This window comes from Aquarana catesbeiana, linkage group LG08 (genome assembly GCF_042186555.1).
Source record: "Aquarana catesbeiana isolate 2022-GZ linkage group LG08, ASM4218655v1, whole genome shotgun sequence".
NCBI lineage: Eukaryota > Metazoa > Chordata > Amphibia > Anura > Ranidae > Aquarana > Aquarana catesbeiana.
In genome coordinates this window covers 292,340,271-292,357,209 of record NC_133331.1, presented here as the reverse complement: position 1 = coordinate 292,357,209, position 16,939 = coordinate 292,340,271, and the positions used below count along the sequence as shown (strand labels likewise).

The 16,939-nt window shown below is 45.6% G+C and overlaps 2 protein-coding genes and 1 pseudogene across 2 annotated transcripts in view; 1 reads left to right on the top strand and 2 right to left on the bottom strand.

Moving 5' to 3' along the window:
• Positions 1-16,939, top strand: part of LOC141104954 (gastrula zinc finger protein XlCGF53.1-like) — a 255,234-nt gene that overhangs the window by 106,860 nt on the left and 131,435 nt on the right. The window lies entirely within an intron of this gene.
• The window catches only part of LOC141106799 (uncharacterized), a 262,881-nt pseudogene that overhangs the window by 231,849 nt on the left and 14,093 nt on the right, over positions 1-16,939 (bottom strand).
• Positions 1,151-16,347, bottom strand: LOC141104822 (uncharacterized). The gene is made up of 6 exons (XM_073594594.1): positions 16,232-16,347; positions 7,559-7,667; positions 7,005-7,139; positions 6,655-6,879; positions 6,425-6,575; positions 1,151-3,091 (listed from the first exon to the last, which is right to left on the bottom strand). Exons 2-6 carry the CDS (start codon positions 7,640-7,642, stop codon positions 1,965-1,967), a joined length of 1,722 nt encoding a protein of 573 aa, XP_073450695.1. The 5' UTR covers positions 7,643-7,667; positions 16,232-16,347; the 3' UTR covers positions 1,151-1,964.

Below are 16,939 nucleotides of genomic sequence, written 5' to 3'. Positions count from 1 at the left end.
AGCCAAAAAGTTAAATTTTAGTCTCATCAGACCAGAGCACCTTCCTCCATACATTTTGGGAGTCTCCCACATGCTTTTTCCCAAACTCAAAACGTGCCATTTTGTTTTTTGCTGAAAGTAATGTTTCTTCTGACCACTCTGCCATAAAGCCCAACTCTATGGAGCGTACGGCTTATTGTGGTCCTATGTACAGATACTCCAGTCTCTGCTGTGGAACTCTGCAGCTCCTCCAGGGTTACCTTAGGTCTCTGTGCTGCCTCTCTGATTAATGCCCTCCTTGCCCGGTCCGTGAGTTTTGGTGTGGCCGTCTCTTGGCAGGTTTGCTGTTGTACCATGTTCTTTCCATTTGGTTATGATAGATTTGATGGTGCTCCTAGGGATCATCAAAGATTTGGATTTTTTTTATAACCTAACCCTGACTTGTACTTCTCAACAACATTGTCCCTTACTTGTTTGGAGAGTTCCTTGGTCATCATGGCAGTGTTTGGTAAGTGGTGCCTCTTGCTTAGGTGTTGCAGCCTCTGGGGCCTTTCAAAAAGGTGTGTCTATGTAATGACAGATCATGTGACACTTAGATTGCACACAAGTGGACATCATTTCACTAATTATGTGACTTCTGAAGGTAATTGGTTGTACCAGAGCTTTTTTTGGGCTTCATAACAAAGGTGAATACATACGCACATGCCAAATTTTCATTTTTTTTATTTCTGAAAAATTGTTTTATGGATGTCTTTTTCTAATCTTACTTCACCAACTTAGACTATTGTGTTCTGATCCTTCACATATAATTCAGATTAAAAAAAAACATTGAACTGAAGGCTGTAATGTAACAAAATAGGTAAAAGGCCAAGGGGGCTGAATACTTTTGCAAGGCACTGTCTTATTACAGCAAAAATGATGTTACATTATAATAATGTAATAATAATATAATAAGGTAACTCAAAAATCCAGCAACCTGCCGAGCAAAATGGTAGATGTTGATGTTTTCAGGGATGAGAATGTAGTTGGTGTTCCAGAAACGCAGCTTGACCCCCTCACAAGACTGGGCTGTTGGTTTGCAATGTAAACAACTTGGAACCCAAAACAATACATAAACCCGGTACAAAAAGAGAAGGGCCCAAAACAGTATTAAAAGACATAAACATGTATATAGACTATTATGGAAGAACCTTTATTAATACACTATTATCGAAGAACCTTTATTAATACAATTCCAAAATATACCAGTACTAGTGAGCCATACAAGATATGGATCAATCCCCAAAATAACGTTAGAGGTTAAACCTTGGCCACGCCAAAAAAGACATTTTTGCAAACTATTTATACATATTTTAGTAGCCCGAATTCAAAAACAAAAGAAAAACATCCATACATTATAAATATAAGTACCATAAAGGAATATAGGCAATATTTTGTGCTGGTTCCCAGTTGACTGTGGCAATGACCTCAAATATTTAATTAGAGCTAGGGATCATGCTGGACTGGTCCAGAAGGTTACCAGTAGTTGTTAGGTGGTTCCATGGGTAAGTGGTGGTGTTGATCTTCATTAGGTTTGGGCTGCTTACCTTACTGATATGATGGAGCTAGCGACCTCAGTAGAACCAATGCTTGAATGAGAAAGAAGGAAGGAGCACCCGCTGTCCAAGATAATTAAACTCTTGGGGGGGTTTAAATCGTTTATTGAAAAGCGTGAGAATGTACAGACTGAGTCAACGCGTTTCAGGGGCACTACCGTCACCATGACGTCTTCCATTGAAGCTCATGTTGAAGATCAGGGGAAAAACATACAAAATGGCTACAGGAACTTTAGCGATTTCCATTTAAAGTGCTTCTTCCATTATAAAGATCAGAGGAGCGCTCAGCCACGTGTTTTCTGAGATGTATATCAAAGTGTGAGATCTCGGATGTACGGCAAAATATGATCCATATAGAAGACATTTCCCTTACTCGGGGCACTAATACACCTAGGAGTTGGCGTGGGTTTTTCGATGTTGGGTAAGATAAGACTTTTGTGAAAAACATTTCCCGCACTCAGGGCAGGAAAACGGCTTCTCCCCCGTGTGAGCTCTTTGATGTGTAGCAAGGTCGGATTTCCGACCAAAACCTTTCCCACACTCAAGGCAGGAATACGGTTTCTCCCCTGTGTGGGATCTTTGATGTTTAACAAGGTCTGATTTCTGCTTATAACATTTCCCGCACTCGGGGCAGGCATACGGCTTTTCCCCCGTGTGAGTTCTTTCATGTATAACAAGGTCTAATTTCCGTGGAAAGCATTTCTCGCACATAGGGCAGGCAAATGGCTTCTCACCTGTGTGCAATATCTGATGTCTGGCAAAGTTGGCCTTCTGCGAAAAAGATTTGCCACAGTCAGGGCAGGAAAATGGTTTCTCCCCCGTGTGAGATCTTTGATGAACAACCAGGTTTGATTTTCGTGGGAAGCATTTCCCACAGTCAGGGCAGGAATACGGCTTCTCGCCCCGGTGCAATCTCTGATGGCTAGAAAGATGGGCCCTCTGTGTGAAACATTTTCCACACTCAGGGCAGGAATACGGCTTCTCCCCAGTGTGAGTTCTGTGGTGTATAAGAAGTTCTGATTTCCATACAAAACATTTCCCGCACTGAGGGCAGGAATATGGCTTCTCACCCATGTGCAGTTTCTGGTGTGCTGAAAGATAGGACTTCTGAGAAAAACGTTTCCCGCAGTCAGTGCACGCAAATGGCTTCTCCCCCGTGTGAGATTTGGAATGTTCAACAAGTTCTGATTTACAAACAAAACCTTTCCCACACTCAGAACAGAAGTGAAGTTTATCACCCTCGTGAAAGCTCCGATATATAGAAAGAATGAGATCAGAGCTGAAAAGTTCCCCACATTCAGGACAGGAAAATTTCTTCTGCTCCTGAATTTTGTCCGCATCCCCCACAGTACGAGCTAGGTCAGAGTCAGAGGGATTCGATGGTCTATCCACACTGTGAGCTCCACCATCCATAGTTGAGCTTCTTTTCTTTTCTACTGCACAATCTTGAGTGATGTCCTCATCTTCCATTTTCCATAAAGTGGGGTGTTCCTTTGAGGGTTTCTTGATGGCGGATCCTGGAAAAATATAAAAACACGATCAATAGATATGAGAGGGTTAGTTCACTTACATCAAGATTCCATCTGTGTTTGGTAGATATGAGTGAGCAGATGTTCTCTGTGGATGTCCCAACCAGCTGGGACTCTTCCTCCCTTCAGTCAAAGGGCCTTTGGTCCTCCTCCAAGATCACTTCTACATTTACACAGCCTTGTCAGAGGAGCAGGAACCAATGGGGACTGGGAAAGGAACATGCTCTTTACACAACCACAAGCCTAGGGCCTGGGGCATGTGATCTCTGATAAAATAAAAGGAAGAGTGTCATGGATGGGTTTTGAGGGTACACAAAAGGAAGGGAATGAGGAGTAGCCCCTTTCTTCCATAGCTACATAGTTAGTCTGACTGGAAAAAAAAAAAAGACCATCTAGTTCAACCAATATTTTGAGCAAGTAAAACCAGCTATGGTACACTTGTCACAGCTGTGAATACCTGGAGCCACCACTGATGGGAGTCTACATCCAAGCCTAGGTGGCTGGCCTCATACAGGCAAATACAAAGCTTACATGCAATCTGGTAAACTTCAAGGGTTGGTGGGGGGGGGGGGAATGGTCTAGCAATCCATAAACACTTCTGTGTTTCCTCAAGCTATCCTACAAGCTAGAATCCTGGTGTTATCCAACTTGTTCAGAACTGGCTCCATGCAAATCAAGCCATCCATCTCATGCCCCTCGATTTATTGAGATATCGATGTGGGGTGGACCCTAACCCTTGGCCAATCAACCCTGGGGGTGTTCCCTCCTCAGCCCTGAGGATGGTTCTGCCTTCTGAATTGGCCAGGGTTAAATGGGCCATGAATGGTTCTAATGGCTGGGTCGAGATAGAATTTTTCGACACAGGAGAATCATTGCAATCATTGCAATGGCTGTCACTGTTTGGGGATCTCTCAAGGGTTCTGTACACCTGTTGGAAGGCAACATGGTTTAATATCATATTTCTGGAGTTTCTATCTGGTTGATACAACCAGGTCTGGATTGTAACAAGTTGCACATCAAAGCTATGTAGTATATCAAAACCTTCATCTGAAAGAAGAAGTCATGCCCTCCAGGAAGCCTGAACAAAAGCTTGGCTCCTGACCTAACTGGTGTGATGAGACTGAAATCCTTGTTGAACACTCTGCAAAGCAAGCTTCAAAGAGGGCCACGGCTGCCAGGATGATCGATGAAGGTGGGTTAAAAAGATCAAAAGATCAACAACAGGCACTGAAGATGACCAGGGACAAACAGCGATGATCCATGGGTGAATACTGCCCCTAGAGGCCAATACAGCAGGACGGACAGAACTATATGTTGAATGGACTGCCTCTTGGCAATATTTTATTGGACAGGAGGCTCGTGGGGTGTGGTTATGAGGGGGTCTGAATGCAGGGTAAAAGTGCACACAGAAAGGAAATCGATCTCTTTTGGCTCTTGCCTGATGGTTCTCTGAGCCTCATGGCTCTCTGATACCATCTTGAGCCCAGCTGAAGAGACAATATCTAGAGGACAGCCTTTGCGATAGGTATCTTTGATGTTCTTTTGTTATATGCTCGATAATATTTTCCTTTAGTGTTTTCAAGTTAACATTTTCCTATTTTCTTGGGAAATAAATAAGACTTTGTTTTACTGAGCAGTGTGTTTGTTTTCATAGCTAACCTTATATCATTGTGCTTATCAACAGTAACATTACCAGTCTATTAAAACTCTATCTAACTATAGGAATAGACAAGTTAATACATATATGCAATAAATAGAGGGAGTCCGTAACCACCCTCGGATAATAATTTTCTATAGCATTTATTACAACATCCAACTCAAATTATTTTAAATCTGTGCGTAGCCAAAGATGTGTATTATGAAAAGGAATTCTTGTCATCTCTCTGCAACAAATATTTTAGATTTAATGAAATCTTGATCTAAAGTCAATTGTTGGTAGATGATTTGGAGTCTTCTATGTGTATAGGCCTTGTTCCATGTGGGGCCTGTAGACAAATTGGTAGACATGTGCAATTCGTTTAGTTCCGAATGAGTTCAACGGATTTTGACAAATTCGTTAATTCCTGAATTTCCCAATTTTGGAAATTTGAAATTTTGGAAATTTGAAATTTTGGAAATTTGAAATTTTGGAAATTTGAAATTTTGGAAATTTGAAATTTTGGAAATTTGAAATTTTGGAAATTTGAAATTTTGGAAATTTGAAATTTTGGAAATTCGAAATTTTGGAAATTCGAAATTCGGGAAATTCAAAATCCGGGAAATTCAAAATCCGGGAAATCCGAAATTCGAGAAATCCGAATTTTAGAAAAAAGCAAAAAAAAAACCGAATGAAACAAATTTTTTGTCAGTGCACTGGTCTACAAATTGGCTAGAGACTACCTTTGAGGCCTCACCGAGTTGACAATCCACTTATCCTTATCTATATCTACAAGGATGTAAGAATGTCATGGGCATCTGGGTGTCAATTCTAGTCTAGGGGCCTTGAAGACCCTTTTACCGTAAAACAAGTGACCACGGGCCTTGGGTTCTGGTGATAAGCAGCACCGGAGGGAGCTTGGATCTGTATTATCTTCTGGGATGAGCTTTGGGTTCAGGTCAACCATGAGTAGTTTGCAGTTGACCAAATGGGCAAACTAAATAGCCAGTTGGCACATCTGCCGACATTTTGACTGCTAAATGACATATTCACACTTGTTAGCTGCTAGTAGACTGACGGCCACGTGTCTCCTAGAAACCAATGATGCTGTGCAGCCGCCTACATCTTAGCAACCAGTGACGCTTTGTGGCTGCATGCATCCTAGAAACCAATAATGCTGTGCATCACTGGTTTGCTAGAGAACAGGTGGTCAACACAGTACCACTGGTTGCTAGGATGCAGGCGCTTGCCTGCACCCTAGCAACAACTGATGTATTGAAGCCAGCCGCTTGGCGTCGAAAAAGCTTCCATAGACTTCAATAGGGTTTGCAGATTTTAAGCTTCTGTCGTGCATTTTCCTGCAAATTGAACACAGTCCGGGTCACTCATGACTACTCCATACATTTAATCCCAACAAGGAAATTTTTTTGGTTACAAATAAGTCTGTTCGAAGAAGAGGGACCAACCTAAGAAAGGCTCAATCCGCACTATCATATGTGTGCTACTGTAACTAGGAGTGACCCACAACCTAATACTGCCAGCTGAACCCCAGGACGGGTATCAGTACAGGGAGGGGACCATTATGAACCTATTATTGGCTGATATCACTCAGCTCCCGCCCTACTCTGGACCAATCAGTGAACAGTAACAGAGCAGAGATAAGAGAAGAATATATTATGGCTCACCTGTGCTGATCTCTGTAGGAGGTGACTTCATCATAATGTTCTTGTAGTGACCCTTGCGTCCTTCAGAAAGCTCCCCGAACATACCATACTCATCATCCTCGTCTGTATACTCTTCTTTAACAACAATGTTATAATCCCTGAGGCTTCCACTCTGAATATATAAAAAAAATTCATTGTAACAAACATGCTTGTGTATAAATTATATCAACCAGTGATTGTTCCTCATCTACCTGATGATGGTGGGGTTTGGTGGGACTTTCCTGTGTGGAATCCCCGGAATACAGAGAACATCTCTCTGGTGGGCTTCTGTAGCTGGATGACTCCACCATGGTGTCCTGGTGCAGATCCTTGTGTTCTTTCGGGGACTCTGACTCCTCCGTCATCCCATCCTCTTCATCCTCCTCCTCGGTTATCTCTTCTTTAACCTCAACTTTAGAATCTCTCAGGTTTCCACTCTGAATATAGAATGAAAATGAATTGTAACAATGCAGATCCCGACACACAATATGATACAGTCACCATCCAGACACATCCCTTGTCTGTTACTGGATAATGTCCCAGAATTCCCAGCACCGCTCACCTCTCCTGTCAGCAGCTCCATCATCTTCTTGGTGACTTCTAGAATCTTCTGCATGTTGTGTCTCTCAGGTTTTAGGGAGTCACATGGAGGCACTGTGATGGTCAAATGATCACCTGACTTCACCATAGGAAATCTCTGTATCGAGGAACCAATATAAATATCATGTTAAAGTCCCAGAATCCTCCTCACCTCTCCGGTAAGGTCTGTGTTTTATTAATAGAGATAAGAGTGATGTCATGTGACCTCCCAGAATCCTCCTCACCTCTCCGGTCAGGTCTGTGTTTTATTAATAGAGATAAGAGTGATGTCATGTGACCTCCCAGAATCCTCCTCACCTCTCCGGTCAGGTCTGTGTTTTATTAATAGAGATAAGAGTGATGTCATGTGACCTCCCAGAATCCTCCTCACCTCTCCGGTCAGGTCTGTGTTTTATTAATAGAGATAAGAGTGATGTCATGTGACCTCCCAGAATCCTCCTCACCTCTCCGGTCAGGTCTGTGTTTTATTAATAGAGATAAGAGTGATGTCATGTGACCTCCCAGAATCCCCCTCACCTCTCCGGTCAGCAGGTAGATGATCTCCAGGGTGAAGTTTAGTATCTTCTCAGTCATGTGACTTTTGTCCTCCTCCATCCTCATTGGTCATGTGATCTATACAGGTTTCCTGTAGACCAATAATTGATAAGAGGGTATTATCTGGACTGTGCTAGTTGTATAATATTAGGATGGTGCTGTATGGGGGATATGAGGAATGTTCAGTTTAGTGTTTCCAATGTTTTTGGGGTCCAGGAGCCCCTTACTCTTTGGACTTTATGTCTAAATAAAACCTCAATCCTCCATGACAGGATGGACACGACGGGGGGGGGGGGGGGTTACTGGGTGTAAACTTAAAACATTCCACCGAATTGAGACATAAAAAAAAAGACACTTATCAAATATTTTCAGAGGCCACAGCCATTATACACCACCATTATATAAACCATGATGACTTAAAGCCAAATCCCAAATAACAATATTTTCTATAAAGAAAGTACATTCTTACCTCTGCCACAGAACACAGCTCTGATGCAGACCAAACTCCATAAGGGGTCTTCTTCAGAAATCGACTCCTCCCAGATTGTCCATCTCCTGGTCCCCCATGGTGGTTTTCCAGCCAAACATCATGTCAATGCTGTGTCCTCAAGACCATGTCCATGTACCACGTCCTGTAGCGATGGGGGGGGGGGGGGATCACACAAGCTACCACAGAGCTCTGTGGAGGACCAGGAGATCGGCACTCCTCGGTTGAGTCAGTTTCTAAAGAAGACTTCAGCCGGCATCGGACCTCCATTCAGACAGGTGTAGTCCTCTTTTGGGGGTTATGAGAAATGGTCCTCCCCAAACAAGATTTTGCATTAAACCTGGAGGTAAATAAGAGAACTAGAACCTTCACAAAGTTAAAGAGTGGGTTAGATAATAAAGTTTGCAGTGCCTCCACCCAGGATGGGGAATCTGTGAACAAAGAGGATCTCCTTCTTGGGAAAATAACCAGTAAACCAATCAAAGTAATTGGGAGCAGATGAACTACTGCAACCAGCATATAACATTAACCATAAGTACATAGATGTACACCAGTATAGAGATAATACAAAGCTTTGAATAAGAAGAAGAGATTAATAATAGTCAATAAATCTCATGTACAAACAGGTATTGTTAGCAAAGACCCTGATAGAAGTCCTGGTGGAATTGTGCACATATACCCAGGTATACATAGTTATTAATAAATGAATGAATGTTACAGTTGCAGGGGCCCCTGAGGATTAGCACGATATGGGACCGCCTTGTAGTTGAAGACCTGAAGACAAGATCAGTGATGATGTGGAGATCCTACAGCCATTGCCCAACCAGCCTGGAATGCAGCTTCTCACCAGCAAAACTGGAACTCAGATTCAGCCTATCTACTCTGCATTTAGTTCCTAGTAGCATCTAATCTGTCATGCAACTGGACCTCTAACTACCTAAGGGGCCATCGGATGCCTAACCTGGCTCTAGCCTATGCTGGTCATTGAGCCTTGAGCTAAAACTAGCTATATAGAACCCCAGACCAGAAGGGGCAGGGTAACCCAGAATAACAGGATCTGCATATACATACGGTTGCAATAAACAGGTTCACCTACTGACATACAGCAAGGAGACCACTACACATACACACACACTGGTTCACAGACTGAACTATCTTGTATAGTGCATGTGAGACAACAAGTGGACAGATACACCTCAATTCTGTACACAGCGCACCCCCCAACCCTGCACTCTTCCCAACCCCTGAACCCTGCACTCTGTGCACCCCCGAACCCTGCACTCTGCGCACTCCCGAACCCTGCACGCGTAAACTTTGCACTCTGTACATAGCACACCCCTGAACCCTGCACACTGTGCACCCCAAATCTGGCCCAACAGGCCTTGTCAAGTGGCCCATTCACCCAGTTTTGCACCTCTGGCTCTGCCTTGTAAACACAGAAGACGCTTAAAATCTAACAAATCCCAGCATGCACTAAAGGTGGGGAGAGAGAAAGAAAGAAAATGACTTCCCTGCAAAGCGCACCACCAACATAGGGAGGTATTAGAGCTGGGTGAGGTAGGAGAGGAAGATGTGTGAAAGCTTTGGGGGGGGGGGTTAGGGTTGCACTCCCTGCACTCTGTACACAGCGCACCCCTGAACTCTGTATGTATAACGCAATCCTAAACCCTGCACTTTGTATGTAGTAAACCCCTGAACCGTGCACTCTGTACACAGACCCCCAAACTCTGTATGTATAACGCACGTCAAAAACAGGTACCCGCTCCCCCCTGAAAGGTGTCAAATGTGGCAGCGGAGGGGGGGGGGGAGGAGGAAGCAAACAAGCAGAGCTTCCCCTTTTGGGTGGAACTCCACTTTAATCCCCCTTTGATCTTAACAGTGCCTTCAAATGAAGCCCCCTTTTGGGGAGTTATGAGAAATGAGCTAAACCTGGAGGTAAATAAAAGAGCTGGAACCTTCGTTAAGTGTAATGCCCTGTACACACGGTCGGATTTTCCGACGGAAAATGTGTGATAGGACCTTGTTGTCGGAAATTCCGACCGTGTGTGGGCTCCATCACACATTTTCCATCGGAATTTCCGACACACAAAGTTTGAGAGCTTGCTATAAAATTTTCCGACAACAAAATCCGTTGTCGGAAATTCCGATCGTGTGTACACAAATCCGACGGACAAAGTGCCACGCAGGCTCAGAATAAATTAAGAGACGAAAGCTTTTGGCTACTGCCCCGTTTATAGTCCCGACGTACGTGTTTTACGTCACCGCGTTCAGAACGATCGGATTTTCCGATAACTTTGTGTGACCGTGTGTATGCAAGACAAGTTTGAGCCAACATCCGTTGGAAAAAATCCATGGATTTTGTTGTCGGAATGTCCGATCAATGTCCGACCGTGTGTACGGGGCATAAGAGTGGGATTGATAATAAAGTTGCCAGAGCCTCCACACAGGACAGGGCCCCCCACACAGGACAGGGCCCCCCACACAGGACAGGGCCCCCCACACAGGACAGGGCCCCCCACACAGGACAGGGTCCCCACCCACGACAGTGTCTCCACCCAGGACAGGACCTCTGTGAACAGAGCGGATTCCCTTCCTGGGAAATTACCCAGTAATCTAATCAAAGTAATTGGGAGCAGAAGAACTTCTACAACCAGCATATAACATTAACCAAAAATACATATTTATACACCAGTCTAGAAATAATACAAGCTTTGTATAAGAAGAGATAACAGTCCATACATCCAATGTACAAACAGGGATTATCAGCAAAGGGCCAATAGGAGAACTGGTGGAATTGCGTACATATACCCAGGTATATATAGTTATTAATAGAGATACATAGTTACATAGTCAGGTTGAAAAAAGACACAAGTCCATCAAGTTCAACCGAAAAATAAATAAAAAAATACAATCCCATACACACAATCCTTGACCCACAGTTGATCCAGAGGAAGGTAACCCCCCCCCCCCAGCAAAGCATGATCCAATTTGCTACAGCAGGGGAAAAAATTCCTTCCTGATCCCCCGAGAATCAATCGGATTTTCCCTGGATCAAACTTTACCTATAAATGTCCAAACCCAGTTATACAATGTACATTTAGGAAAGTATCCAGGCCTTTCTTAAAGCAATCTACTGAGCTGGCCAGAACCACCTCTGGAGGGAGTCTATTCCACATTTTCACAGCTCTTATGCCCCGTACACACGATCGGACTTTCCGACAACGAAACTGTGGATTTTTGTTCGAAGGTTGTTGGCTCCAACTTGTCTTGCATACACACGGACACACAAATGTTGGCCAACAATTACGAATGTGGTTATGTACAAGACGTACGTGATATCTCCATTACCAACGCTAGTTTTACAAGACCAAGCGCTTCCGGCTTGTACTCGATTCCGAGCATGCGTGGACTTTTGTGCGATGGACTTGTGTACACACGATCGGACTTTCCGACAACAAACATTTGTTGGCAGAAAATTTGAGAACATTTGTTGGTGGAAAGTCCGACAACAAATGTTCGATGGAGCATACACACGGTCGGACTTTCCGCCAACAAGCTCACATCCAATATTTGTTGTTGGAAAATCAGATCGTGTGTTTGCGGCATACCTGTGAAGAAACCTTTCCATATTTGGAGATGAAATCTTTTTTTCCTCTAGATGTAAAGAGTGCCCCCTTGTCCTCTGTGATGACCTTAAAGTGAATAACTCAACACCAAGTTCACCATATGGACCCCTTATATATTTGTACATGGTGATCATATCCCCCCTTATGTATTTATACATGATGATCATATCCCCCCTTATGTATTATACATGGTGATCATATCCCCCCTTATGTATTATACATGGTGATCATATCCCCCCTTATGTATTATACATGATGATCATATCCCCCCTTATGTATTATACATGGAGATCATATCCCCCCTCATGTATTATACATGATGATCATATCCCCCCTTATGTATTATACATGATGATCATATCCCCCCTTATGTATTTATACATGGTGATCATATCCCCCCCTTATGTATTTATACATGGTGATCATATCCCCCCCTTATGTATTTATACATGGTGATCATATCCCCCCCTTATGTATTTATACATGGTGATCATATCCCCCCTTAATCTCCTGTTCTCAAGTGAGTAAAAATTCAGTTCCTCTAATCTTTCCTCATAGCTGAGCTCCCCCATGCCTCTTATCAGTTTGGTTGCCCTTCTCTGCGCTTTCTCCAGTTCCCTGATATCCTTTTTGAGAACTGGAGCCCAAAACTGAACTGCATATTCCAGATGAGGTCTTACTAATAATTCGTACGGGGCAAAATGATATCTCTCTCTCTCTGGAGTCCATACCTCTCTTAATACAAGAAAGGACTTTGCTCGCTTTGGAAACCGCAGCTTGGCATTGCATGCTATTATTGAGATACTTCTGCAATATTGAGATACCTCCAGAGGAATGTTATATACCCGGGTATATATATAGGTATTAATCAAGATACCTCCAGATAAATGTTGTAGCAAAGATCACTTGCAGGGACCCGAGGATAATCACGATGCGGCATCTGATCAGTGGTGATGGTAAGATTCTCCAACAATCCTGGAAAGCAGCTTCTCACCAGCAGAAACCGTGGTTGCGATTCTGGAACTCAGAGTCAGCTCATACACTCTGCATCTTAAACTGCCTATAGATGGATCGAAATTCTGGACCAATGGAATTTAAATCCATGTATTGGCACTGTGGTTATACAGAAGCCCATCTGCCGATAGAGTTGTACAGTGGTCGATCTACCAATAGACTTCTGTACAGCTGCCCTGCTGAAAAATGTCCTCCCGATCAGTACTGCAGGCTATAGCCTGTAGTGCTGATCTGTGCATTCTGACAGCAGGGAAGCCTCCCCGCTGTCAGAACACAATGGCACAGCGAGGAATGTGTGGATGCGGGAATTGGGTCCGTTTTTTTTCATTCAACAAGCAGGTTGAACAAAAAAAAAAAAAAAACGAACTCATCTATGGCCTGCTTTAGTCTCTGGTAGCTTCTAATCTACCATGCAACTGGACCTCTAGCTACCTAATTGGCTGTTGGGTGCCTAACCTGGCTCTAGCTCAGTGGTTCTCAACTCCGGTCCTCAGGACCCCCCAACAGGCCGGGTTTGCAAGATAACTGAAATACATCACAGGTGATATCATCTGCTGCTCAGTGATTGCAGTATTCTAGTCTGCATCTCCCCCAAGGTAATACTTAAAATCTGGCCTGTTGGTGGGTCCTGAGGACAGGAGTTGAGAACCACTGCTCTAGCTTATGCTGGATATTGAGCCCTAAAACTAGATTTAGAATCCCAGACCAGAAGAAAAAGGGTAAGCTAGAATAACAAGAGCTGCATATAAATTATACAGCAATAAACAGGTTCACCTACTATGATGCAGCAAGATAATGGAGGTAGTGGAGGAAGTCTCATTGATGGAGGTGGGTGGAGAAGGCTCACTGATGGAAGTGGGGAGGGAAGGCTGATTAATGGAGGTGGAGAGGGGAGGCTCATTATTGGAGGTGGGGAGGGAAGGCTCATTGATGGAGGTGGGGTGGAGAAGGCTCATTATTGGAGGTGGGAGGGAAGGCTCATTATTGGAGGTGGGAGGGAAGGCTCATTGATGGAGGTGGGGTGGAGAAGGCTCATTGATGGAGGTGGGGTGGGGAAGGCTCATTGATGGAGGTGGGGTGGAGAAGGCTCATTGATGGAGGTGGGGTGGAGAAGGCTCATTGATGGAGGTGGGGGAGGGAAGGCTCATTGATGGAGGTGGGGTGGGGAAGGCCCATTGATGGAGGTGGGGTGGGGAAGGCCCATTGATGGAGGTGGGGTGGGGAAGGCCCATTGATGGAGGTGGGGTGGGGAAGGCTCATTGATGGAGGTAGGGGAGGGAAGGCTCATTGATGGAGGTGGGGGAGGGGAGGTTCATTGATGGAGGTGGGGTGGAGAAGGCCCATTGATGGAGGTGGGGAGGGAAGGCTCATTGATGGAGGTAGGGGAGGGAAGGCTCATTGATGGAGGTGGGGAAGGAAGGCTCATTGATGGAGGTGGGGTGGGGAAGGCCCATTGATGAAGGTGGGGTGGGGAAGGCCCATTGATGGAGGTGGGGTGGGGAAAGCCTCATTGATGGAGGTGGGGTGGGGAAGGCCCATTGATGGAGGTGGGGTGGGGAAAGCCTCATTGATGGTGGTGGGGTGGGGAAAGCCTCATTGATGGAGTTGGGGTGAGCCTCATTGATGGAGGTGGGGTGGGGAAAGCCTCATTGATGGAGGTGGGGTGGGGAAAGCCTCATTGATGGAGGTGGGGTGGGGAAAGCCTCATTGATGGAGGTGGGGTGGGGAAGGCCTCATTGATGGAGGTGGGGTGGGGAAGGCCTCATTGATGGAGGTGGGGTGGGGAAAGCCTCATTGATGGTGGTGGGGTGGGGAAGGCCCATTGATGGAGGTGGGGAGGGGAGGCTCATTGATGGAGGTGGGGTGGGGAAAGCCTCATTGATGGTGGTGGGGTGGGGAAAGCCTCATTGATGGAGGTGGGGTGGGGAAAGCCTCATTGATGGAGGTGGGGTGGGGAAAGCCTCATTGATGGAGGTGGGGTGGGGAAGGCCTCATTGATGGAGGTGGGGTGGGGAAAGCCTCATTGATGGTGGTGGGGTGGGGAAGGCCCATTGATGGAGGTGGGGAGGGGAGGCTCATTGATGGAGGTGGGGTGGGGAAAGCCTCATTGATGGTGGTGGGGTGGGGAAAGCCTCATTGATGGTGGTGGGGTGGGGAAAGCCTCATTGATGGTGGTGGGGTGGGGAAAGCCTCATTGATGGTGGTGGGGTGGGGAAAGCCTCATTGATGGTGGTGGGGTGGGGAAAGCCTCATTGATGGTGGTGGGGTGGGGAAAGCCTCATTGATGGTGGTGGGGTGGGGAAAGCCTCATTGATGGAGGTGGGGTGGGGAAAGCCTCATTGATGGAGGTGGGGTGGGGAAAGCCTCATTGATGGTGGTGGGGTGGGGAAGGCCCATTGGTGGGGGGGGGCTCATTGATGGAGGTGGGGAGGGGAGGTTCATTGATGGAGGTGGGGTGGAGAAGGCCCATTGATAGAGGTGGGGAGGGAAGGCTCATTGATGGAAGTGGGGTGGAGAAGGCTCATTGATGGAGGTGGGGGAGGGGAGGCTCATTGATGGAGGTGGGGTGGGAAGGCTCATTGATGGAGGTGGGGTGGGGAAGGCCCATTGATGAAGGTGGGGTGGGGAAGGCCCATTGATGGAGGTGGGGTGGGGAAAGCCTCATTGATGGAGGTGGGGTGGGGAAAGCCTCATTGATGGAGGTGGGGTGGGGAAAGCCTCATTGATGGTGGTGGGGTAGGGAAGGCCAATTGGTGGTGGGGGGGGCTCATTGATGGAGGTGGGGAGGGAAGGCCCATTGAAGGCGGTGGGGGACTGAAGGTTCATTGACAGGGGGAATTCACTGATGGAGGTGGGGTAGTCCGATCCAATAGAAGAGCTACTGGAGCTCCGATTGGCTGGTTCTGATAGAAAGGTGTCAGAACACAAAGAGCATTGCCGTTTGTTGTGTATGGGGCTTTGTAGCTGCAGACTGGTTTCGGGTGGCCATTGTGACCCGTGTCCACAGTCAAAAGAGTCTACAATGAACGCGTGAGCATCAGAACTGGACCACGGAGCAATGGAAAAATGTGGTCTGGTCTGATGAATTCAAAGATGGCTTGAGGAACATAACAAGAGTTTTAAGTGTTGAATTGGCCTTTAAATTCTCCAGATCTCAATCCAATCAAGCATGATCTGTGAGATGTGCTGGAAAAATAAGTCCGATCTATGGAGGCCACACCTCGTGGCTTACAGGACTTAAAGGATCGGCTACTGATGGCTTAGTGCCAGATACCACTCCGAGGTCTGGTGGGGTCCATGCCTGAACAGGTAAGAGCTATTTTGGCGGCAAAAGGGGGACCTACTCAATATTAGGTAGGTGGTCATAATTTTAAGGCTGATCAATATAAACAGTTTGGGGCAGTTAATTAGTATATTTATTTGTGTGTCCATCAGACTGGAAATAGGGCCATATAAGAAAGTTACCGAGCATATTAATTCACAATAATGGACAGTGACAGGAGCTATGACAAATTAATATTATATTACCTCCTCTGCTGCCAGTCCCAACAATGTCTTCCCTCCTATTCCTCCCACATGGAACTTCCTTTGTGCTCTATATATCACTTCCTGTCTCTCCCTGACATCACTTCCTGTCAATTTTCCATAGAGACTTTCTGTCTCGATATAAGACAGATCACCACCTTGTGGAGCTCAGAGGAACTGCAGTCCAGAGAAACCTTGAACACGGCCTTGTGCTGTGTGTGTATGAGATATATATCAATATATTACACAAACAATAAAGTTTGCAGTGCAACAACGACATACAAAATGTCCACTTCTGTGTATCACGCCAATTCAAAAATATAACTTCAATGTGTCACATTAACCTCTTCCAGACCTCCCACATTACATGTACGGGTGGCATGAGCAGGCCAAGTGACATAACCTGTACTTCGCTTAGCACAGCCACGCTGGCGGGCCACTCCCACACCGCTGTATCCACCATAGCTCCTGGTAGCCGGTTGCTTTGATCAGCTGGGGGGATCATGTGATCAACATGTGAGATTGGCCCACTGGCTGGTCTGAAAGTTTTAACTTCATGTTTAATTTTCTGCCCCCCGTTCCAAGGTTCCTCCAAGAGCAGAGTATCTCCACCAGTGATCGCTACATGCCTGCTTTATTGGCAGTGTGTTCTTTTCTTTTCATTCTGAGGTTATTACATTACCGATCGCGTACGGTGATGCCTCATCTGCA